Source organism: Coregonus lavaretus (assembly GCF_964263955.1).
Source record: "Coregonus lavaretus genome assembly, chromosome: 27".
Taxonomy (NCBI): Eukaryota; Metazoa; Chordata; class Actinopteri; order Salmoniformes; family Salmonidae; genus Coregonus; species Coregonus lavaretus.
The window spans coordinates 24801352-24826868 of record NC_140014.1 but is presented as its reverse complement, the minus strand read 5'-3'; the positions used below and the strand labels follow the sequence as shown (position 1 = coordinate 24826868).

Genomic DNA, 25517 nt, shown 5'->3' with positions numbered 1-25517 from the left:
AGGATACTTAAGATGAAACTGATATTAGCTGACTAATAAATATAACGCTACAAATACATTAGCATATTACTTAACTTTAATTACCTTGATTTTACAACTCAGGTATAAAAAAAAATAAGTATAATCAATTAAATAGAAACTTTGGCACACCACAGGAAGCAGCTGGCACACAGTAAACCTAATGAATGGGAGCTCATCTCTGCCCTGAAGACTTTGAAATTTAACCCCTATTAAAGGGATACTTAGGGATTTTGGCAATGAAGCCCTTTATCTATTTCCCCAGAGTCAGATGAACTCATGGATACCATTTTTAAATTGAGTGTTAATTCCTTTAACACTCAATTTGTCTCAGGACTGCATGTGAGGGGACATATGCAGCCTGGTCTCAGACTAGACATAGCATAGTAAACGTAAATCCGGGACGTTCAAATTAGTATATGTTACATTTGGTATGGTTATTTAAGACAGATGGTTACTTAAGGCTTGAGGCAAAACCAAAAGTAGGGTGGTTGGTTGGTTGGTCGATCAGGGTGGGTGGTATAACCCAAAGGTTGCGAGTTCAAATCTCATCATGGGTAACTTGAGCATTTTAGCAACTTTTCAACTACTCACAAATGTTTTGCTACTTTGCAACTACTTAGCATGTTAGCTAACCCTTCCCCTAACCCTTTTAGCTAACCCTTCCCCTAACCTTAACCCATAAGAGTCGAAACCCTTTCTAAGCTGGGGGAGGGGCTCTACTAAGCTATATGGAATTGTTTTAAGAAGGTCATACAAAGGATAATTTTGCTATTCGATTTAGAATTTTAATAATATATATTAAATGTTTTATTTGGCCTTACTGCTATTAGCCCATACAAAACGCATTGAATAACAGATTCACTACATGGAACAAATCCAAAGGAAGTTTGTTCTGAAGTGTCTGTTTTTAACCCCTTATTTTTGGCACTAAACAGTCTCCATATTTACTTCCATTCATTTTTTCAACTGATACCGGGGGACTCAGGCGAGGCTTGTGGGGCCTGTGGGCGTCCTAGAGCAAAACAATGTACGTGTTTGTAAGAGTCGTTTTTCCATAGAGGGGTCATAATAGTTAGTAGGCCAAACCGTTCGGATGCTACAGACGCTTTTGTGAGAAGACCGATTTATGGGATGTCTCATGGTCTGATAAACACCGCTCTAGCTCTGTCACCTTTCACACCAGATGTGGAGGTGCGACATAGGCAGATGCGGTGGATTGAGACGCATCCAATGCAAAAAAATATCTCTAGCTTAAACTGACAGATTTTTATGGGGATTATTTTTATTATCCTAATTAGATTTACGCGGGGCGCGGACATCGACCTTAGGCGGTTAACCTAACTCCTAAACTTAACCCTAACCCCTAGCCTAGCTAACGTTAACCACCTAGCTAACGTTAGCCACCTAGGTAGAATTCGTAACAGATCATACGTTTTGCAAATTCGTAACATAATGTACATTTTGCCAAATCGTAACATATCATACAAAATGAGTGATGGACATTCACAAAGTAATACATACCATACGTAGCATATCATAGTAAATGGAGTGTCTCGGATTTATCTACAGAATAATATGAAATGCTCTGAGACCAGGTTGACATATGCAGCAGAGTCCCTGCATAGCAACTGTCATGTTATTCCACTCTGTGCCATTTGATTGGAATGAAAGCTGCTCCTCTGAATATGAAGTACTGAATGCTCTGGTTCTGAACCCTGGCCTTTGTGACCCACCGAGTATGCTAGCTAGATGACAGGAGAGTATGCATTAGATCAACTATCTACAATTAGAATTATATTTCTAAGAAATACCAGTCGGTTTTAGCTAAACAAATTACCAAACAAGTTGGGAGAAACACATTTTAAAAACGAATATGCGATTCAATCTCATTTTAAGACCAAGCAGTTAAAGAGATTATTAATCCGTTTCTGGGATAAGTATAATACTACTTTCATGCAAGAAAGTCTTATGATTCACACAGTTTAAAAAAAAATGATTTTGTTGATTTCATTAATCCAAACGAGTGCTCTGTCAGTGCAAGAGGAATATTGATTGATTAAATAGGGACTGCAGTCTTGACCATCTTTGACCCTCTATTGCAGCCAACTCATACTTCTAGCTTCTTGTTCCTCTTGGAGCCATGCTTCTTGTGTGGTCTAGATTTGAGTTTTAATGCAGAGGCACTCTTCAGGGTGTCCCTCTTCCCTGAGGTGAATTCCTCCGCCCCTGGCTTCCACAGGAGCAGCTGTGCATCCTCCCCTCCCGTGAGCAGGGCCTCCACTGCAGGGTCCCAGAGGAAGCAGCGCACCGTGGAAGAGTGGCCCCCTTGGAGGGACCTCAGCAGAAACAGGCCCTTCTCACTGCACTCCAGAAGGTGGATGTCTCCATTGTTCGTCCCACCTAGCACTAGTAAGCGCCCTGCGTCCTCCAGCCAAGTCCCACCAACAAAGTAATCCAGGGTCCCCTCATCAGAGAGAGGGGTCAGGCTGCGGGCGTCAGCGGCGCTGAAGAGTGTGAGGGGCTCGTCTGTGTCCAGCTGACCCAGGTCCCACAGATGGAGGCCCTCATCGTGGCTGAGGCACAGCAGCTGGTTCAAGTCCTTCCCTGCCCAGCACACTGAGCTAGCAGAGGAGCCACAGTTAAAGGTGGCCAGCAGGGCCTCCTCCTCTGCACCCAGGCTCAGGTCAAACACATTCACCAGGCCATCAGTGGAACCAGACGCCAGGCGGTCCGCATTCCGGGGGTGGAAATGTACCTGCGTGATGTCATCACTGTGGGACTCAGAGTACACCCCAAGAACCCCTCCGTTCTTCTCCTTGGCCATGCGGGCATCCCAGAAAACCAAGAAGCTATCATCTTCATCCAGCTGCTCAGTGCCTGCACAAAGGACCACATCGCTGCAGCTCACGTCAAAGCTGCTGAAGTGGTGGGAGGAGTCACTCCTGAACACCTGTGCTGCCTCTGAACCAGGGCAACGGACATCCCACGTCCTTACTGTCCCATCAGCAGAGCCTGAGAAGAGCAGGTCAGGGGAGGTGTGGGCAAAGTGCACACCACAGATCGCACCACTATGTCCCTGGTACTCCCAGAGCAGGCGGAGGCTGTCCTCACTGTGCAGACGGATGGAGAGGTTGGAGCAGCATACGGCCACCAGTCCTGGGCCAGAGACAGTCTGGAGGGACAGGTCCAGCAGGTAGGTGGGCTCATCTAGCTGGACACGCCGGGTGATGGAGAGAGCTTTGAACTTCTCCCCCAGACTCTCCATGGCAACTTCCTGCAACTACACCCAGCTGTATAGAGAGGATGTGAAGAATATAGGTGTAATATGGAAGAAACACCATCTTATCACAAAACATACACCTACTTACTCACTTAACTCAGAATGTGGGTCTGGTAATGGTGAAATTAACACAAATGACTAGCTAGCTAAAAACACTCACTAAGTTAGCTAGCTAAACGTTAGCTAGCTTGCAAGTGGAAAGCCAAGTATGACAACTGTATTTACTCACTAACTGTAAGTCGCTTTGGATAAGAGCGTCTGCTAAATTACTAAAATGTAAATGTAAAATGAAAGTTCTTGAAGGGTTCACTTCTTGAAGGACCAAAGAAAGTACGTTAACGTTACAGTAACATTTGTATTCAATGCCCAGTGTGAACCACAAACAATTGTTTAAAAAAAAAACATATGTAATATCTAACCTTGTGGACGACAGACTTACCCACCGAAATAGACGAATCTGACTTTCATGTGCACGTTGTGACACGGTGTCACTGTATTTAGTGCCCGTTGAGCGACCCATTTCCTCAATGCATGAGTTCCGCTGTTGAATTTTAGACCATAAACTACAGACAGACAGTACAGTATGAAGATAGGCAGAAACTGCTTCTCCAATAGAAATCCCCGATCACACTTATAGGCGATGTCATGGCGACGTTGGCAAACTAAGCTCATATGCAGAAACGCGGTCGTCTCGCGCCGAACTGCGCATGTGCATATCGTCAAAGGCACTTTTTACGGAAATGAAAACGTGTCAGTTTGTCGCTTTCACAAGGTTGGAGTAATAACATGTTCGACAACTTAAGCCACTGGCTCGAATCTAGGTTGTGCCTTTAGATTTCGAGAAAATTAACAAAGGAATAATATTTCACTTCTCTCACCCCGGCCTAGTCTGCTTGGTCTGTTTCGCAAGCCTTCCCGGAAGTCTCGCGATGTTGCGCCTCTGGGTTTAGAAACTCTGTGCTACAGTACAGGCATACCAATGTCGATAAAGACCTTAGCTGTGTTAGAATAGGCATACTAACCACATAATTTGTGACGCATGTTGAGTATGTAGTATGCTTATTGGTCATAGTATGGATATAGTTAGTATGCCAAAAGTTCCCGGATGTCGTACTACATTCGCCAAAATACTAAGTATACAAGCAGTGGACACTATTTCCGTGCATTTAGGGCCCATAATACAATTCTTCAGAAAATGGTCGCAGCTTTACAATGTTTTCAGATTTTAAGAAAATGGCGGAAAATATGCAGCCGAAGTCCGACGAGAGCGGATACAAATTCATTGCTTTAACTAATTATGACAAATGTTAAGAAAATGTTGAGCAATGTAATGAAGTAATGACTTTTCAAATAAGTTAGCTACGCTATCCTTACAAACCACATAGCATATCATTGCAGCAGTATGTGTACCGGTATGTTAGCTAGCTACCTAACGTTAGTTGGCTACTAATACATCGAACTTGCCAGTATATTAACTATATGCGATCTAACTAACTACCCAACGTTTATTGACTTGATTATTCACGTCATTCTTAGTTTAGCTAAGTGGTATAGTCGTTGTGCCTTCGCAATGGACATTGTTAATTCGGGTGCGTTCGTAAATTCTCTCTGGCTATCTTCTCCGATTTCAGAGCACTCTCGTCTGAGTGTGCCAGAGCGCAGAATATATGATGATTTTACGAATGCTCAACACCCGTAGAATACGGCCGGTGTCAGTAAACGTCTGCAAAAAAGCTTAATTAAATTGTTGCCAGCAGCACAGTTACAGTCACCAACGCTTTGGATAACATGAAAACAGCCTAACCAGCTCTGCTAGGGCGAGTAAAATGGTCAGAGTGAGGTGTTCTCTCATTTGTACTGGAAGTAGCTAGCCAACGTTAGCCAGTTAGCTTGGGTGCTTGACTGCCGTTGTGAGGTCAGAACGGTCGGATCAACCATACTCCTCAGCTAGAGCGTCCAGTGTGCGCTCCTAGAGCGAAACACTCTGAATTTACGAACGGACAATCTGATAACGCTCTGAATTTTACAAACGCCCAGAGCGCACTCTGACACTCCAGATTGAATTTACGAACACACCCGAAATCCTAAAACGTCTAGCTAGTAATTTGTTATGCTAGCAAGAGGTTGCACAGCAACAGCATCAACCTCCTGTAGACAGGCATAGTGCTAGTACGCTCAATTGAAAGGATACCGTTCGTTTACATTATACTAAAATGAACTTATAGTATGTAGTAGATACTCATTAAGTATGTAGTATACAGTATGTTAGTATGTGTATTCGAACACAGCTACTGACTTTTTTTAAATGGTGAAATAATTGATGAACATCCATATGAGCATCATCTGGCATGATAGAGAATGGGTCATCACTGGCCATGCTGGAGGGACAGAAATAATGGCACCTATGGGGGGTGATAAGTGCCAGAATTAAGCCTAGGCAACCGTACCACCGTGTGACTGTCGGCAACCATTGAACGTCTGACTGACATGACATGATACCAACGCCTTACTAACGTCTGCGTGACGCCTGCGTGTTAATAAACCTAGGCAACAGTACCACCATGTGGCTGTCGCCTACCATTGAATGTGTAACTAACATGTCACCATACCAACGCCTTACTAACGGTAATGAAAGTCATAAGGTGCATAGTTTATATTTTTATTTATTAAATCTCAACCATAAATGTACCATTTTTCCCGTGCTAGCCAACATTCCGATGTAGCCACCTTGAGCTATAGTGTGGCCTGTGTCGTGGAAATACTTCTCAAAGATATCTCTCAGACACTGCAGCTTGTGAGTTCAGAATAGACTTTATTACCAAGTAACAAGCCGAGCTGGTCCGCGTAGCAACTCCCAGTCCAGACTTGGAGCTCTCTTTTTATACAGCTTAATCTTTTCATATCATATAGGAACCCCCTCTTTATCCAAATAACCACCCTCCCTTGACCTTGAGTCACTATGGTGTCTTTGTCTAGCCTCTTTCCTGTCTATGCCCATGCCTGCTTGGTTTCCCGTCCTCTTGCCTGACTCTATTGGTGGCGTGATAAAGACAGTTCCTTTAAAAATAATATACATACACACCTGATGATAATTGTATAGTACATTGATTACTGCAGTCACAATGTGGTTGTCCAGTCATGCATCTGGATTACAAAATATGTTTAATGATATGTTTCATACATCATATGTTTCAAAATATGTTTCATACATCATAGACAGGTGTAGTCACTAATCCTCTTTTAAACCCATAATGATTCTGCTTATTGTTAAATGATTTTATAATATATTGTCACGATCGTCGGTGAGAGAGGAGGACCAAGGCGCAGCGTTAAATGCGAACATATTTATTTATATAATGATCACACGATCAAAACAACAAAACGAAAACGTGACGTCCCTGGTTACATACACAAACCAACACGGAACAAGAAACCACAATGAATGAATGCCTAACGGCTACCTAAGTATGACTCCCAATCAGAGACAACGAGCTACAGCCGTCTCCGATTGGGAGCCACCCTGGCCAACATAGATACACAACAACTAGAACCAACACACATGAAAACTCACACCCTGGCTCAACATACTAGAGTCCCCAGAGCCCCACAAATGTTTTGCTACTTTGCAACTACTTAGCATGTTAGCTAACCCTTCCCCTAACCCTTTTAGCTAACCCTTCCCCTAACCTTAACCCATAAGAGTCGAAACCCTTTCTAAGCTGGGGGAGGGGCTCTACTAAGCTATATGGAATTGTTTTAAGAAGGTCATACAAAGGATAATTTTGCTATTCGATTTAGAATTTTAATAATATATATTAAATGTTTTATTTGGCCTTACTGCTATTAGCCCATACAAAACGCATTGAATAACAGATTCACTACATGGAACAAATCCAAAGGAAGTTTGTTCTGAAGTGTCTGTTTTTAACCCCTTATTTTTGGCACTAAACAGTCTCCATATTTACTTCCATTCATTTTTTCAACTGATACCGGGGGACTCAGGCGAGGCTTGTGGGGCCTGTGGGCGTCCTAGAGCAAAACAATGTACGTGTTTGTAAGAGTCGTTTTTCCATAGAGGGGTCATAATAGTTAGTAGGCCAAACCGTTCGGATGCTACAGACGCTTTTGTGAGAAGACCGATTTATGGGATGTCTCATGGTCTGATAAACACCGCTCTAGCTCTGTCACCTTTCACACCAGATGTGGAGGTGCGACATAGGCAGATGCGGTGGATTGAGACGCATCCAATGCAAAAAAATATCTCTAGCTTAAACTGACAGATTTTTATGGGGATTATTTTTATTATCCTAATTAGATTTACGCGGGGCGCGGACATCGACCTTAGGCGGTTAACCTAACTCCTAAACTTAACCCTAACCCCTAGCCTAGCTAACGTTAACCACCTAGCTAACGTTAGCCACCTAGGTAGAATTCGTAACAGATCATACGTTTTGCAAATTCGTAACATAATGTACATTTTGCCAAATCGTAACATATCATACAAAATGAGTGATGGACATTCACAAAGTAATACATACCATACGTAGCATATCATAGTAAATGGAGTGTCTCGGATTTATCTACAGAATAATATGAAATGCTCTGAGACCAGGTTGACATATGCAGCAGAGTCCCTGCATAGCAACTGTCATGTTATTCCACTCTGTGCCATTTGATTGGAATGAAAGCTGCTCCTCTGAATATGAAGTACTGAATGCTCTGGTTCTGAACCCTGGCCTTTGTGACCCACCGAGTATGCTAGCTAGATGACAGGAGAGTATGCATTAGATCAACTATCTACAATTAGAATTATATTTCTAAGAAATACCAGTCGGTTTTAGCTAAACAAATTACCAAACAAGTTGGGAGAAACACATTTTAAAAACGAATATGCGATTCAATCTCATTTTAAGACCAAGCAGTTAAAGAGATTATTAATCCGTTTCTGGGATAAGTATAATACTACTTTCATGCAAGAAAGTCTTATGATTCACACAGTTTAAAAAAAAATGATTTTGTTGATTTCATTAATCCAAACGAGTGCTCTGTCAGTGCAAGAGGAATATTGATTGATTAAATAGGGACTGCAGTCTTGACCATCTTTGACCCTCTATTGCAGCCAACTCATACTTCTAGCTTCTTGTTCCTCTTGGAGCCATGCTTCTTGTGTGGTCTAGATTTGAGTTTTAATGCAGAGGCACTCTTCAGGGTGTCCCTCTTCCCTGAGGTGAATTCCTCCGCCCCTGGCTTCCACAGGAGCAGCTGTGCATCCTCCCCTCCCGTGAGCAGGGCCTCCACTGCAGGGTCCCAGAGGAAGCAGCGCACCGTGGAAGAGTGGCCCCCTTGGAGGGACCTCAGCAGAAACAGGCCCTTCTCACTGCACTCCAGAAGGTGGATGTCTCCATTGTTCGTCCCACCTAGCACTAGTAAGCGCCCTGCGTCCTCCAGCCAAGTCCCACCAACAAAGTAATCCAGGGTCCCCTCATCAGAGAGAGGGGTCAGGCTGCGGGCGTCAGCGGCGCTGAAGAGTGTGAGGGGCTCGTCTGTGTCCAGCTGACCCAGGTCCCACAGATGGAGGCCCTCATCGTGGCTGAGGCACAGCAGCTGGTTCAAGTCCTTCCCTGCCCAGCACACTGAGCTAGCAGAGGAGCCACAGTTAAAGGTGGCCAGCAGGGCCTCCTCCTCTGCACCCAGGCTCAGGTCAAACACATTCACCAGGCCATCAGTGGAACCAGACGCCAGGCGGTCCGCATTCCGGGGGTGGAAATGTACCTGCGTGATGTCATCACTGTGAGACTCAGAGTACACCCCAAGAACCCCTCCGTTCTTCTCCTTGGCCATGCGGGCATCCCAGAAAACCAAGAAGCTATCATCTTCATCCAGCTGCTCAGTGCCTGCACAAAGGACCACATCGCTGCAGCTCACGTCAAAGCTGCTGAAGTGGTGGGAGGAGTCACTCCTGAACACCTGTGCTGCCTCTGAACCAGGGCAACGGACATCCCACGTCCTTACTGTCCCATCAGCAGAGCCTGAGAAGAGCAGGTCAGGGGAGGTGTGGGCAAAGTGCACACCACAGATCGCACCACTATGTCCCTGGTACTCCCAGAGCAGGCGGAGGCTGTCCTCACTGTGCAGACGGATGGAGAGGTTGGAGCAGCATACGGCCACCAGTCCTGGGCCAGAGACAGTCTGGAGGGACAGGTCCAGCAGGTAGGTGGGCTCATCTAGCTGGACACGCCGGGTGATGGAGAGAGCTTTGAACTTCTCCCCCAGACTCTCCATGGCAACTTCCTGCAACTACACCCAGCTGTATAGAGAGGATGTGAAGAATATAGGTGTAATATGGAAGAAACACCATCTTATCACAAAACATACACCTACTTACTCACTTAACTCAGAATGTGGGTCTGGTAATGGTGAAATTAACACAAATGACTAGCTAGCTAAAAACACTCACTAAGTTAGCTAGCTAAACGTTAGCTAGCTTGCAAGTGGAAAGCCAAGTATGACAACTGTATTTACTCACTAACTGTAAGTCGCTTTGGATAAGAGCGTCTGCTAAATTACTAAAATGTAAATGTAAAATGAAAGTTCTTGAAGGGTTCACTTCTTGAAGGACCAAAGAAAGTACGTTAACGTTACAGTAACATTTGTATTCAATGCCCAGTGTGAACCACAAACAATTGTTTAAAAAAAAAACATATGTAATATCTAACCTTGTGGACGACAGACTTACCCACCGAAATAGACGAATCTGACTTTCATGTGCACGTTGTGACACGGTGTCACTGTATTTAGTGCCCGTTGAGCGACCCATTTCCTCAATGCATGAGTTCCGCTGTTGAATTTTAGACCATAAACTACAGACAGACAGTACAGTATGAAGATAGGCAGAAACTGCTTCTCCAATAGAAATCCCCGATCACACTTATAGGCGATGTCATGGCGACGTTGGCAAACTAAGCTCATATGCAGAAACGCGGTCGTCTCGCGCCGAACTGCGCATGTGCATATCGTCAAAGGCACTTTTTACGGAAATGAAAACGTGTCAGTTTGTCGCTTTCACAAGGTTGGAGTAATAACATGTTCGACAACTTAAGCCACTGGCTCGAATCTAGGTTGTGCCTTTAGATTTCGAGAAAATTAACAAAGGAATAATATTTCACTTCTCTCACCCCGGCCTAGTCTGCTTGGTCTGTTTCGCAAGCCTTCCCGGAAGTCTCGCGATGTTGCGCCTCTGGGTTTAGAAACTCTGTGCTACAGTACAGGCATACCAATGTCGATAAAGACCTTAGCTGTGTTAGAATAGGCATACTAACCACATAATTTGTGACGCATGTTGAGTATGTAGTATGCTTATTGGTCATAGTATGGATATAGTTAGTATGCCAAAAGTTCCCGGATGTCGTACTACATTCGCCAAAATACTAAGTATACAAGCAGTGGACACTATTTCCGTGCATTTAGGGCCCATAATACAATTCTTCAGAAAATGGTCACAGCTTTACAATGTTTTCAGATTTTAAGAAAATGGCGGAAAATATGCAGCCGAAGTCCGACGAGAGCGGATACAAATTCATTGCTTTAACTAATTATGACAAATGTTAAGAAAATGTTGAGCAATGTAATGAAGTAATGACTTTTCAAATAAGTTAGCTACGCTATCCTTACAAACCACATAGCATATCATTGCAGCAGTATGTGTACCGGTATGTTAGCTAGCTACCTAACGTTAGTTGGCTACTAATACATCGAACTTGCCAGTATATTAACTATATGCGATCTAACTAACTACCCAACGTTTATTGACTTGATTATTCACGTCATTCTTAGTTTAGCTAAGTGGTATAGTCGTTGTGCCTTCGCAATGGACATTGTTAATTCGGGTGCGTTCGTAAATTCTCTCTGGCTATCTTCTCCGATTTCAGAGCACTCTCGTCTGAGTGTGCCAGAGCGCAGAATATATGATGATTTTACGAATGCTCAACACCCGTAGAATACGGCCGGTGTCAGTAAACGTCTGCAAAAAAGCTTAATTAAATTGTTGCCAGCAGCACAGTTACAGTCACCAACGCTTTGGATAACATGAAAACAGCCTAACCAGCTCTGCTAGGGCGAGTAAAATGGTCAGAGTGAGGTGTTCTCTCATTTGTACTGGAAGTAGCTAGCCAACGTTAGCCAGTTAGCTTGGGTGCTTGACTGCCGTTGTGAGGTCAGAACGGTCGGATCAACCATACTCCTCAGCTAGAGCGTCCAGTGTGCGCTCCTAGAGCGAAACACTCTGAATTTACGAACGGACAATCTGATAACGCTCTGAATTTTACGAACGCCCAGAGCGCACTCTGACACTCCAGATTGAATTTACGAACACACCCGAAATCCTAAAACGTCTAGCTAGTAATTTGTTATGCTAGCAAGAGGTTGCACAGCAACAGCATCAACCTCCTGTAGACAGGCATAGTGCTAGTACGCTCAATTGAAAGGATACCGTTCGTTTACATTATACTAAAATGAACTTATAGTATGTAGTAGATACTCATTAAGTATGTAGTATACAGTATGTTAGTATGTGTATTCGAACACAGCTACTGACTTTTTTTAAATGGTGAAATAATTGATGAACATCCATATGAGCATCATCTGGCATGATAGAGAGTGGGTCATCACTGGCCATGCTGGAGGGACAGAAATAATGGCACCTATGGGGGGTGATAAGTGCCAGAATTAAGCCTAGGCAACCGTACCACCGTGTGACTGTCGGCAACCATTGAACGTCTGACTGACATGACATGATACCAACGCCTTACTAACGTCTGCGTGACGCCTGCGTGTTAATAAACCTAGGCAACAGTACCACCATGTGGCTGTCGCCTACCATTGAATGTGTAACTAACATGTCACCATACCAACGCCTTACTAACGTTAATGAAAGTCATAAGGTGCATAGTTTATATTTTTATTTATTAAATCTCAACCATAAATGTACAATTTTTCCCGTGCTAGCCAACATTCCGATGTAGCCACCTTGAGCTATAGTGTGGCCTGTGTCGTGGAAATACTTCTCAAAGATATCTCTCAGACACTGCAGCTTGTGAGTTCAGAATAGACTTTATTACCAAGTAACAAGCCGAGCTGGTCCGCGTAGCAACTCCCAGTCCAGACTTGGAGCTCTCTTTTTATACAGCTTAATCTTTTCATATCATATAGGAACCCCCTCTTTATCCAAATAACCACCCTCCCTTGACCTTGAGTCACTATGGTGTCTTTGTCTAGCCTCTTTCCTGTCTATGCCCATGCCTGCTTGGTTTCCCGTCCTCTTGCCTGACTCTATTGGTGGTGTGATAAAGACAGTTCCTTTAAAAATAATATACATACACACCTGATGATAATTGTATAGTACATTGATTACTGCAGTCACAATGTGGTTGTCCAGTCATGCATCTGGATTACAAAATATGTTTAATGATATGTTTCATACATCATATGTTTCAAAATATGTTTCATACATCATAGACAGGTGTAGTCACTAATCCTCTTTTAAACCCATAATGATTCTGCTTATTGTTAAATGATTTTATAATATATTGTCACGATCGTCGGTGAGAGAGGAGGACCAAGGCGCAGTGTTAAATGCGAACATATTTATTTATATAATGATCACACGATCAAAACAACAAAACGAAAACGTGACGTCCCTGGTTACATACACAAACCAACACGGAACAAGAAACCACAATGAATGAATGCCTAATGGCTACCTAAGTATGACTCCCAATCAGAGACAACGAGCTACAGCCGTCTCCGATTGGGAGCCACCCTGGCCAACATAGATACACAACAACTAGAACCAACACACATGAAAACTCACACCCTGGCTCAACATACTAGAGTCCCCAGAGCCAGGGCGTGACAGTACCCCCCCCTAAAGGCGCGGACTCCGACCGCGCCAACCAAATACCACAGGGGAGGGACCGGGTGGGCACTCCGCCTTGGCGGCGGATCCGGCTCCGGGCATGATCCCCACTCGCTCTCTAACCCCGCAAAGTACCCCTGGTCCGGTCTGGCCCTGCTGACCGGAGCTGGACTGCACACTGGTGGAGCGGATTGCTCTAGCTCCGGCGTGAAGCAGCTGACCCGTGCTGAACCAGGCACCAGTGGAACAGGCACGGGCTGTGCCGGACTGACGACGCACACCACTGGCTTGGTGTGGGGAGCATGAACGGCCCGAGCCGGGCTGACGAAACGCACCCCTGACTTGGTGCGGGGAGCAGGAGCGGGCCGAACCGGGCTGACGAAACGCACCACTGACTTGGTGCGGGGAGCCGGAACGGGCCGAGCCGGGCTGACGAAGCGCACCACTGACTTGGTGCGGGGAGCAGGAACGGGCCGAGCCGGGCTGACGAAGTGCACCACTGACTTGGTGCGGGGAGCAGGAACGGGCCGAGCCGGGCTGACGAAGCGCACCACTGACTTGGTGCGGGGAGCAGGAACGGGCCGAGCCGGGCTGACGAAGCGCACCACTGACTTGGTGCGGGGAGCAGGAACGGGCCGAGCTGGGCTGACGAAGCGCACCACTGACTTGGTGCGGGGAGCAGGAACAGGCCGAGCCGGGCTGACGAAGCGCACCACTGACTTGGTGCGGGGAGCAGGAACGGGCCGAGCCGGGCTGACGAAGCGCACCACTGACTTGGTGCGGGGAGCAGGAACGGGCCGAGCCGGGCTGACGAAGCGCACCACTGACTTGGTGCGGGGAGCAGGAACGGGCCGAGCCGGGCTGACGAAGCGCACCACTGACTTGGTGCAGGGAGCAGGAACGGGCCGAGCCGGGCTGACGAAGCGCACCACTGACTTGGTGCGGGGAGCAGGAACGGGCCGAGCCGGGCTGACGAAGCGCACCACTGACTTGGTGCGGGGAGCAGGAACGGGCCGAGCCGGGCTGACGAAGCGCACCACTGATTTGGTGCGGGGAGCAGGAACAGGCCGAGCCGGGCTGACGAAGCGCACCACTGACTTGGTGCGGGGAGCAGGAACGGGCCGAGCCGGGCTGACGAAGCGCACCACTGACTTGGTGCGGGGAGCAGGAACGGGCCGAGCCGGGCTGACGACGCACACCATTGGCCTGGTACGGGGAGCAGGAACAGGCCGGACCGTACTGGGGACACACACCACTGGTCCTACGCAGGGATCTGGAATGGGCCGGACCGGACTGGTAACACACCCCAGTACCTCTCGCCGTGCCTCTACACCTTCCATCCCCTCTTCGACCAGTGGCCCCCGTAACCTGGCGGCCTCCTCTGCCAACCCGCTGGGCCGCTCTGCCGCGGTCTCCTGCTGGCCCGTCGTCCACGGCGTTAGCCCCCCCCTAAAAAAATTCTGGGCGTCTCTCCTACCCGTGGACCAGGTCTCCATGTCCCTCGCCAGCCTTTCGCCCTTCTGCTTCCATGTCAAGCCCTTCTCTTCCTCACCCGGCTTGACCCAGTCGAGGAGGCGAAGGAGATCTGCTAGAGATCTCCCTGGCGATGGCTCCTGGACACGCTGCTTGGTCCAGTCTTGGTGGTTTCTTCCGTCACGATCGTCGGTGAGAGAGGAGGACCAAGGCGCAGCGTTAAATGCGAACATATTTATTTATATAATGATCACACGATCAAAACAACAAAGCGAAAACGTGACGTCCCTGGTTACATACACAAACCAACACGGAACAAGAAACCACAATGAATGAATGCCTAACGGCTACCTAAGTATGACTCCCAATCAGAGACAACGAGCTACAGCCGTCTCCGATTGGGAGCCACCCTGGCCAACATAGATACACAACAACTAGAACCAACACACATGAAAACTCACACCCTGGCTCAACATACTAGAGTCCCCAGAGCCAGGGCGTGACATATATGTAATGGAAAAATACCTATATATTCCCCCCTTTGGGACTTTCTACGTCCCAATCTTCATTACCTAATAAATAATATATTCAAAATAAAACAGATAATAGACATAATAATGGTTTAACCATTAGTGTAAGAGTGGATGTAAGCGTGTGCATATAACTTGTTTTTTAGCCTTGCCCATGTAGTTTCATTACATACTTTGTTTAAAAGTTTGTCACTCTTTAAACTATTTCATCCTCTTCTTCTCTGGTTGAACCATCATGTTGAGGTTGTGGAGCCCAGTCCGGAACCGGATATAAGTCCGGAAAATCATTCTTAAGGTTTGCTCCCAATCTGTGTTTTTTTATTTCGTAGTCATGGCAAGCCCATCCTCCCCCGGGGATAACACCCCATTCGCATTCAGGGTGACAAACAGACAGTCCAGCGGGCCCCCTTTGATGTTGCATGGTTTTCCTCTCTTATCAACATACTGTCCTGGAGCTCCTGGAGCTGGATATACTATCTTGGGTGATTTGTTAACAATTGTCTGTACACTCATTTGTTTAACCGTGGTTTGAATCAAGAATGATTTCAACAGAGGTACTATGCAACATAATACTACTCCCATTACTACCAAGGCTACACCTATCATAATTGCCATCTTTGCAAACATGGCTCCCCATTTTCCCAGAGTCAAGTCCAGCCAATCCCAGGCATGAGCGTCATGCCCAGCATTGTCTCTGACTTCTTGTCGTAGTCCTTTGAATTTTATCATGGCCTCAGTGAATGAACCTTCTGGGGTGGTGTTATTGGGATAAAGGTGCAGCACTGTTTGCATTTTGCATTTTAGTCATTTAGCAGATGCTCTTAACCAGAGCGACTTACAGTTAGTGAGTGCATACATTTTCATGTTCCCAAACATTACACAGACTCCTCCTTTTTCAGCAAATAACCAATTCAACGCCTGTCTATTTTGCCAGGTAATTTTGCTTGTTGCATGCACCTGTTCTCCTAAAGCTGTTAATGCTGAGTCCGTATAATTTATGAACCTCTGTTGATTGTAATAAATGTAATTAATCCATTCTAAGTTTTTGTTGGGAGTTATCCAGATGAATATTGATTCAATTCCTGACCCAACTTTGTCTCTTGCCTTATATTCTTTTGGAATTCACTGGCTTCCTGTTAAGGCAAGGGCTGATTTCAAGGTTTTACTGTTAACCTATAAAGCGTTACATGGGCTTGCTCCTACCTATCTTTCCGAGTTGGTCCTGCCGTACATACCAATACGTACGCTACGGTCACAAGACGCAGGCCTCCTAATTGTCCCTAGAATTTCTAAGCAAACAGCGGGAGGCAGGGCTTTCTCCTATAGATCTCCATTTTTATGGAACAGTCTGCCTACCCATGTGAGAGACGCAGACTCGGTCTCAACCTTTAAGTCTTTACTGAAGACTTATCTCTTCAGTAGGTCATATGATTGAGTGTAGTCTGGCCCAGGAGTGTGAAGGTGAACGGAAAGGCTGGAGCAACGAACAGCCCTTGCTGTCTCTGCCAGGCCGGTTCCCCTCTCCACTGGGGTTCTCTGCCTCTAACCCTGTTGCAGGGGCTGAGTCACTGGCTTGCTGGTGCTCTTTCATGCCGTCCCTGGGAGGGGTGCGTCACTTGAGTGGGTTGAGTTACTAACGTGATCTTCCTGTCTGGGTTGGCGCCCCCCCCTTGGTTTGTGCTGTGGTGGAGACCTCTGTGGGCTATACTCGGCCTTGTCTCAGGATTGTAAGTTGGTGGTTGGGGATATCCCTCTAGTGGTGCGGGGGCTGTGCTTTGGCGGAGTGGGTGGGGTTATATCCTTCCTGTTTGGCCCTGTCCGGGGGTTTCTTCGGATGGGGCCACAGTGTCTCCGGACCGCTCCTGTCTCAGCCTCCAGTATTTATGCTGCAGTAGTTTATGTGTCGGGGGGCTGGGGTTAGTTGGTTATACCTGGAGTACTTCTCCTGTCTTATCCAGTGTCCTGTGTGAATTTAAGTATGCTCTCTCTAATTCTCTCGTTCTCTCTTTCTCTCTGAGAACCTGAGCCCTAGGACCATACGTCAGGACTACCGGGCATGATGACACCTTGCTGTCCCCAGTCCGCCTGGCCTTGCTGCTATTCCAGTTTCAACTGTTCTGCCTGCGGCTACGAAACCCCTACCTGTCCCAGACCTGCTGTTTTCAACTCTTAATGATCGGCTATGAAAAGCCAACTGAGAGACCTGAGCCCTAGGACCATACGTCGGGACTACCGGCCGTGGTGACTCCTTGCTGTCCCCAGTCCGCCTGGCCTTGCTGCTATTCCAGTTTCAACTGTTCTGCCTGCGGTTATGGAACCCCTACCTGTCCCAGACCTGCTGTTTTCAACTCTTAATGATCGGCTATGAAAAGCCAACTGAGATTTATTCCTGATTATTATTTGACCATGCTTGTCACTTATGAACATTTTTGAACATCTTGGCATGGTTCTGTTATAATCTCCACCCGGCACAGCCAGAAGAGGACTGGCCACCCCTCATAGCCTGGTTCCTCTCTAGGTTTCTTCCTAGGTTTTCGCCTTTCTAGGGAGTTTTTCCTAGCCACTGTGCTTCTACACCTGCATTACTAGCTGTTTGGGGTTTTAGGCTGGGTTTCTGTACAGCACTTCGAGATATTAGCTGATGTAAGAAGGGCTATATAAAATAAAATTGATTGATTGATTGATTGAATTCCTCTAGGTTGGCCAACTGCATCTAAATATTAGGGTCAGACACATAATCTCTTTTTGTCCTTTTTGGTTGGGTATCTTGAGTTTCAACTCTTAAGGAATCCCACTCCACTATTACAGCTTGTTTTATCAACTGTACCCTAGCACAGAGCCCTTTCCAGTCCACTGGTAACATTGCTCTGAGTCATCGCCCTTGGCAGACCCAGAAGAAATCTGCCACTGACTGATCTTCATATGGAGCAATCAGGGGCAATGCCAAGGTCTGATTCTGACATTGTTCTGGTGTCACCATTTGTCCTTTGCTTGTCCCTGCTGCCTGGTACGTAGCCCTTTCTGGCATATCTGCATTCCAAGAGGTATCAGTGGTTAAGTGCCAGGTAGTACCACACTTACCCTGGAATTTCCCTAAATTGTGTTTCCCTTGAGTTCTATTAAAACACTCATAAGTCTGTTTAAAGTCTATTCGGTATTTCTCTGGAGTCTCCATCCTTTTAGAGTCTATTCTTATATCTAGCTTTTTACACCAATGTCCCCATCCTGTTTGGTTATAGTATTTATGATATCCCGGACTTCCTAAGTAGGACAAGCATTCTGCTGGGCAATATGGTCTTTCTGAGCTTCTTTGGTGACAAAAGGTTTGGTTAAAGTCAGCGCATTCTCAATAGTTATGTGGGTTAGGTATTATCACTAGCTCCTGTAACAGAGAAGGAGTGCAAACCAGACAACTAGTTATTTTAATCACGTCCGCTGAGTATTGTGCCCAGTTGTACCATTCATTTTTTATTGCTTCCTCCCATGGCTTATCGCTGGTTAAGATATTCCACAGCCATTGTAGACCTCTTTCTAATTTTGTCTGTTCTGTTGAGGGCGGAGTAGTGGTTGGTAGGGTAGTACCATTTGTTGAGCTAGTTGCAGTTTCCCTTTTTCTCCTATTTATATCTTCTAATGTAATATTACATGTTCCTCCTTTCTTAGGAGAGTGTATTTCTAATGCCGGTATCTGCTGACCTAAATATTGCCCTACGTCTCCTTTGGTTAGGGTAATATCAGTCTCATCTGTCAAAGTGCACGAGTTGTAGTGACACCTGATTGCTACACCATAGGTCTTAAATTGGTAATCTGACTCTTCTAATTTTCATGCATCCTCTGTCTGAGGTCATTATCCTTATTGTAGTTATTCCTGCCCCAGGTTGTTGGTGTATTTGGCCTATTAATTCACACTCACTTACCTCACATTGTTGTGGTTTCTTTGCCATTAAGACTGCTAGGCTACATAGCTTCATCCTAGCTTTAGGTCCAATTTTGTCTGGTATTGGCGGGATCATGAGTCGTTTCGCCTGCTCAATCCCCATAAATGTTGTGTGTTCACTTCCTATGGGCCTTCCATTCTCATCCTTTTTATATTCTACTTCCATACAATGGTCTTTTAGGCATTTAACACTAAATAACGCATATCCTTCTATCTGGCACCTGCCCAGCCTTGGCCATCCTACATGTAGTATTTGTTCTTTGTTCATAATGAATATTCTCCCTGGTTCAGTGAGACTATCTCTAGAAAACTGCATGGTTGTGGGTAGGCTTAACACAACTTTCCCTAGGTTCACAGCGATTGTCGTCAAGGCCAATCCACAGCTTTTCAACTGTTCTGGTTTCCAGCTGTTACTAGGGGGACCACTGAAGGCTGGAGAAGTCGATGGTAGGGAAGTCACTTTCCCCTCCATCTCCTGTGGCTTCTCACTTTCCTTGGCCATTGCCTGTGCTTGGGTTACTTGCCATAGTAGGTATCCCATCAACAGTATTCCACCCGTCACCAGGCCCCACCCCCTGACTCTGAATTTTCAGGAGGGAGTTCTTGCTCGCCTTCGGTGCCCGTGTCGTGGCTTGTGCTTGCTTCCTCCTCTTCCTGGATCCTGCCTGATGTTTCAGTATCCTCAGCTTCCTCATGGCTCGCTGGTGGTGCACCGACTCCTTTTGGGACTCGAGTGTAGTGATTCAGATGGTACCACGTAGTGCTTCCTTCCACCTGTATGGCCGTTGGCGTAGCTCGAACCACCTTCTCGCCTGGGCTGGTTCCACTTACTTCGGAAGACCCTGATGTACACTTGGTCCCCTGGCACCACCGGACCGGACTCTGGTCCTGGCTGTGGTTCTCATCTTTTTTCCTGGAGATAAATACTTTCATGTATAGCAGTTAGTTGTCTCACATATGCTTTGAGTTCCATTTCTAATTGTTCAAGTGAGGGACCTTTATAGGGTCCTCTCAGAACTGGCACTGGCATGGGTCGACCCATAAGCATTTCATGCGGGGTTAGGTGCGTGTTTCTGTTAGTTTGCATGTGATAGCTCATTAAGGCAAGTGGTAATGCATTCACCCAGTTAAGCTTTGCACTAGCACAGATTTTATTCAGGTTAGCCTTGAGGGTTCCATTTATTCTTTCAACCATCCCTTGCGACTGTGGGTGATACACACATCCCAGTCGTTGCTTAATCCTTAGCTGTTGTAATACTTGTTTTACTGTTTTCTGAATAAATGCTGACCCATTGTCTGAACTGATTTCTGTCAGTATTCCAAACCTGGGTATCACTTCTCTGGTTAGGAATTTGATTACTGTTCCTGATCCTAGGACTACTGATGGTACTGCTTCTACCCATCTACTGAACCTATCTATAATTACAAGCATGTATCTTTTTCCATTCACTTTCTTAATCATATCGACGTAGTCTATGACCAAGTGTCGAAATGGTCCCTCTGGGACCAGTATCTGACCTATAGCACATTGTTTTGTGCGCAAACTTCACATTTTGCCAATGTATCATCTACCATTGCCTGTAGATATTGTGACCAATATCCTTGCTGTTTGATCTTTCTTATCACTTCCCCCCTTGTGCAGTGGTCAAAACCATGCACATCTGTTATTAACAGGTTAAGTAATATGGTGGGTGCTACAATAGTACCCTCATGGGATCTCCATAACCCTTTCATATCTTTCGTAGCTCCTCTTTGGTGCCACTTTGTCTGTTCGTAGTGTCCTGCCCTTTCCTGCCCTTTCCTGCATTCTAATGATGTCATCTAACTGAGGTGCAGATTCTACAATGACCATTGGTGCTAGCACCGGGATGATGCATTTGGAGGCCTGTTTAGCAGCTTCATCTGCTGCATTATTGTCCCTGATAACAAAGTCATTGCCTTTCTTGTGAGCCTGACACTTAACTATAGCCAGCCGTGTTGGGTACATTAGTGCTGTCTTAAGTTTCACAATTTGCTCGTGATGTTGTATAGGCGTGCTATCACTTTTCCTGAACCCACGTTGTTTCCAGACTGCCCCAAACAAGTGACACACACCATGTGCATAGGCTGAATCAATGTATACAGTGCCTTGCAAAAGTATTCATCCCCCTTGGCGTTTGTCCTATTTTATTGCATTACAACCTGTAATTTAAATGGATTTTTATTTGGATTTCATGTAATAGACATACTCAAAATAGTCCAAATTGGTGAAGTGAAATGAAAAAGGTATTCACCCCCTTTGCCATGAAGCCCCTAAATAAGATCTGGTGCAACCAATTACCTTCAGAAGTCACATAATTAATTAAATAAAGTCCACCTGTGTGCAATCTAAGTGTCACATGATCTGTCACATGATCTCATTATATATACACCTGTTCTGAAAGGCCCCAGAGTCTGCAACACCACTAAGTAAGGGGCACCACCAAGCAAGCAGCACCATGAAGACCAAGGAGCTCTCCAAACTGGTCAGGGACAAAGTTGTGGAGAAGTACAGATCAGGATTGGGTTATAAAAAAATATCAGAAACTTTGAACATCCCACGGAGCACCATCAAATCCATTATTAAAAAATTTAAAGAATATGGCACCACAACAAACCTGCCAAGAGAGGGCCGCCCACCAAAACTCACGGACCAGGCAAGGAGGGCATTAAGGAGGGCATTAATCAGAGAGGCAACAAAGAGACCAAAGATAACCCTGAAGCTCCACAGCTCCACAGAATAGTAATGCAGGCTCAAGTTTTCTGTTTTTTTTGTCTTATTTCTTGTTTGTTTCACAATAACAAATATTTTGCATCTTCAAAGTCTTGTGTAAATCAAATGATACAAACCCCCCAAAAAATCAATTTTAATTCCAGGTTGTAAGGCAACAAAAAATGAAAAATGCCAAGGGGGGTGAATACTTTCGCAAGCCACTGTCTTCCCTTTCCCCAGCATACAGGCCGCAGTAAGTGCTTTAAGTTCAGCCAGTTGGGCTGGACATGGCTGGGGGCAATGTTCTGTCATTACTTCTCTAAATTCCCTTCCTTGTTTCTTCACTTCTGCAAATCCAGCCTGATTTCCAGTGTGGTCTTTGTAACAAGACCCATCTACAAAATAGTCCTCCACATAGCCATTTCCCAGATCGGGCAATGGTGTTGACTCTAAGTCTGGTCTAAGCCTGGTGAATGTCAATGTTTCTGCTACACAATTGTGTGCTAAACCCTCGATTCTAACATAATTATTTCTGCCGGGTTCACTGTACTACAGCGTTTAATGGAGACATCTGGGTATGTTAATAGGGTCATGTATTCCGAAGTTCTTGCATTGGTAAGCACAAATGTTCCCTGTTCTATTAGCTCCACTATTTTATGATGTGTGTACATTACTATAGGGTAGCCCATAGTAATGGTGGATGCTTTGTCGTATGCATACTGCAGAGCAGCTAGACTCTGATAGCAGGGTGGATATCCCTGCGCCACAGAATCCAGTCTGGTGCTATAGTATGCAATAGGCTGCTTCCGTCGCCCACTGCAGGACTCCTGCATAAGAACTGCTGCTGCATAACCGTCATACCGATTTTTTTGCATATAACAGAAACGGCTTTGTGTAGTCCGGGGCTGCTAGAGCTGGGGCAGACTGCATTTCTTGTTTTAACGTTTAAAATGCAGTTAAGGCATCATTCGTCCAATCATGGTTAGCCCTAAGGTTTAGTTGCCCAGCATTTTTCACAAGTTCTCATAGAGGGGCTGTTTTGACAGCATATTCCTCTATCCAGTCAAAGCTGAGTCCTGTCATCCCCAAAAACGTCTTCATTTGGGCAACTGTTTGGGGTAGCGGTGCTTTGCTGATGCCTTATAATTGTCCTGGTGCTGTTGCCTTTGTACCATGAGCTACTGTCTGTCCCAGATATTCAACTTGAGGCTGGGAGTATTGGAGCTTTGTTTTCGATACCTTGTGTCCCCCTTCCGCTAGTTTTGTCAACACTTTCATGGAATCGGTATGACATTGTTCCAAGGAGGGAGCACAGATTAGTAAATCATCCACATATTGAATCAATGTTCCCTCGAGTATCAATTCCTGAAGGTCTGTTCTCAGGACCTGATTAAATACGTGAGGTGAGTATTTAAACCCCTGTGGCATGCGTGTGTATGTGTACTGCTTGCCTTTGTATGTAAATGCAAACAGATGTCTACACTCCTCTGCCAGGGGCACACTAAAAAGCACTCCACATAGATCTATTACTGTAAAATACTTTGCTTCCGGAGGAACATTGGTCAGCAGCATGTGGGGATTTGGGACTTCAGCAGGCCAGTCTTGCACTATGTCATTTACTGCCCTCAAGTCATGTACCAACCTCCATTTGTCTGCTTTAAGGACTGGCAACAGAGGTGTGTTACAGCAACTCTGTGTCTCTATTAGCACCCCTGTTTTTATGAATCCTTCAGTTGTCTTGCTTATGCCTTCTTCTGCCTCAGGTTTCATGTGATACTGGGCTTTCCAAGGAGGCTTTGCGTCTGGTTTTGTTCTGATGTATATGGGACTAGCTGATTCTACCAGTCCCACATCTGTGTCATGCTGTGACCATACCTTGCTAGGTATGTTCTTTTTCCATTTCTTGTCTAAGACTCTCCACTGGCGTTATTGCGTCCCCTAGCTGAACTTGTTGCCTAGCTGTAATCTCTACCTCCTGTGGGTCACCGGTCATTACTGTGGTACACAGTATTTTAATAAATTATTTATCCACCTAGTGGTAAATCAAGGGGTTGTCTGTCTTGTCCCATTGGCTTGCTTTTGCTCGCTTCATCATGGGACCTAGATCTTTCGCTACAGCTCCTTTATTTACCAATAAGGTAATATGGGGGACAGCACCAGGAATGTTATGCCATCTTGCTATGAAGTCTGAGCCTTCCACGTCTGTTACTTCCATAGCCGCCCCTTGTTTCCCAATTATTATATATTGGGATATGATAGGGGCTGATTTTCCGTGTGCATCCAGCAACCACAGTTGTTCCAGGAGGGGATCACATTGGGGGTCGTACTGCATTGTGGAGTGGTATTCTGATTTTGTTCTTTCTGCTTTAGGTATCTGCGCTCTAATAAACCTACCCCATTTTTCCATTGTTTTATCTACTTCTCGTTTAATGCCTCCTAGCCAGTACACATTTGCTAGGTCTCCTGTCATCATCATTTGCAAGTTTAACCCTGCTTTATCTATGATCACCCTTTCTGGAGTACAACTAATTGTTATGCTCATTTTACACAAGGCGTCTCTTCCTAATAGGTTGACAGGGGTGTGTTCTGATACTAATATGGGGAGGGTTGTGGAATTGTTGTCAGCTTTTAACCGAACTGGAGCGGTCATTGGAATTAACTGCGTTTGCCCGAGAATCTGAGATTTGGCATATTTGCCTGACATGGGGAGGTGAGAGGCATAATTTGGATTTACACAAGTGTAAGTGGCTCCAGTGTCTCATCATGGGTGTGCCTCTGTCTTCTATTTGAACCTGCAGCATAGGTTCCTGATCAGCTCGAGTGGTTAGTACTGGAAACTGACCCTCCCCTGTAAGATTCTCTGGGCACCCCTAGTACCCTTATTGATCTCCCACCACCATTCTCAGGCCGCTGGCACACAGTACATCCTCCATCTTTGCCGTTCCCACCACCCTTGCCAACAGTGCCTTCAGATCCCCCACAGCCAGTAGTTTCCCCATAGTTTCTTCCTCAAAGGTTCTTATCCACTTGCCCGCCCCATCATGTATATCCGGCAAGCGGGCGACCAATCCTTCCAGGTCCTGCGATCCCCACATGACATAATGCCCTTGCGTGCCTCTTATCAAGATTGTACATTGTGCCCTATACTTTTCAGGTTTTTTCAGCTTTCTCCCATTCCGCAACCTTCCCACTTCTCTTTCTTTATCATATGTCGTTTTATTTCTAGCACTCCAGACACCAGTTGGTACTGTCCGCTGGTGTATGGTGGGGGTCCTATGGACCAGTCCACTTTCTTTCTGTTTGTCTTTTCATCATCCTTTCTCAACATGCTCCTAGCCTTTCGCATACTTTTTAATAGCCCTTCTCCTTCTGTCTGGAACATTTTTAACACTTCCCTTTCTCTTTCTCTTTTTTCCTGTCTCCTTTTCCATTTGTCACCTGCTTTATAGTTCTTTATCACTGTGTCCATTTCTTCACATACTGAGACATCAAACATTAGTGTGTTGCTCCCATTTTTTTGAAGTTTTTATCAATTCTTCTCTACATACAGGGTATCTATCCCCCAGGATTTCTACCACTGTTTTACTCATTTCTGCTGCCTGTATTCTTGGACTCCCCACTGCCAAGTTTAG

The 25517-nt window shown here is 45.6% G+C and overlaps 2 protein-coding genes across 6 annotated transcripts; both read right to left on the bottom strand.

Moving 5' to 3' along the window:
* Positions 1 to 64: 64 nt before the first annotated feature.
* LOC311102416 (WD repeat-containing protein 89-like) lies at positions 65 to 3830 on the bottom strand. Of its 3 annotated transcripts, none has more exons than XM_084143752.1 (2): positions 3745 to 3830; positions 65 to 3311 (listed from the first exon to the last, which is right to left on the bottom strand). In XM_084143752.1, exon 2 carries the CDS (start codon positions 3284 to 3286, stop codon positions 2129 to 2131), a length of 1158 nt encoding a protein of 385 aa, XP_083999878.1. In that variant the 5' UTR covers positions 3287 to 3311; positions 3745 to 3830; the 3' UTR covers positions 65 to 2128. The 3 variants fall into 3 exon arrangements, with proteins under 3 accessions (XP_083999878.1, XP_083999879.1, XP_083999880.1); XM_084143753.1 differs by having other exon boundaries at positions 3721 to 3779; XM_084143754.1 differs by having other exon boundaries at positions 3741 to 3760.
* A 2188-nt stretch (positions 3831 to 6018) lies between these two features.
* Positions 6019 to 10127, bottom strand: LOC311102417 (WD repeat-containing protein 89-like). 3 transcript variants are annotated; one of them, XM_084143756.1, is made up of 2 exons: positions 10042 to 10127; positions 6019 to 9608 (listed from the first exon to the last, which is right to left on the bottom strand). In XM_084143756.1, exon 2 carries the CDS (start codon positions 9581 to 9583, stop codon positions 8426 to 8428), a length of 1158 nt encoding a protein of 385 aa, XP_083999882.1. In that variant the 5' UTR covers positions 9584 to 9608; positions 10042 to 10127; the 3' UTR covers positions 6019 to 8425. The 3 variants fall into 3 exon arrangements, with proteins under 3 accessions (XP_083999882.1, XP_083999881.1, XP_083999883.1); XM_084143755.1 differs by having other exon boundaries at positions 10018 to 10076; XM_084143757.1 differs by having other exon boundaries at positions 10038 to 10057.
* Between the last annotated feature and the right edge of the window lie 15390 nt (positions 10128 to 25517).

Bases quoted from the DNA above. Each gene is read 5' to 3' on its own strand.
- LOC311102417 (XM_084143756.1), bottom strand. From the start codon at position 9,583: ATGGAGAGTCTGGGGGAGAAGTTCAAAGCTCTCTCCATCACCCGGCGT.
- LOC311102416 (XM_084143752.1), bottom strand. From the start codon at position 3,286: ATGGAGAGTCTGGGGGAGAAGTTCAAAGCTCTCTCCATCACCCGGCGT.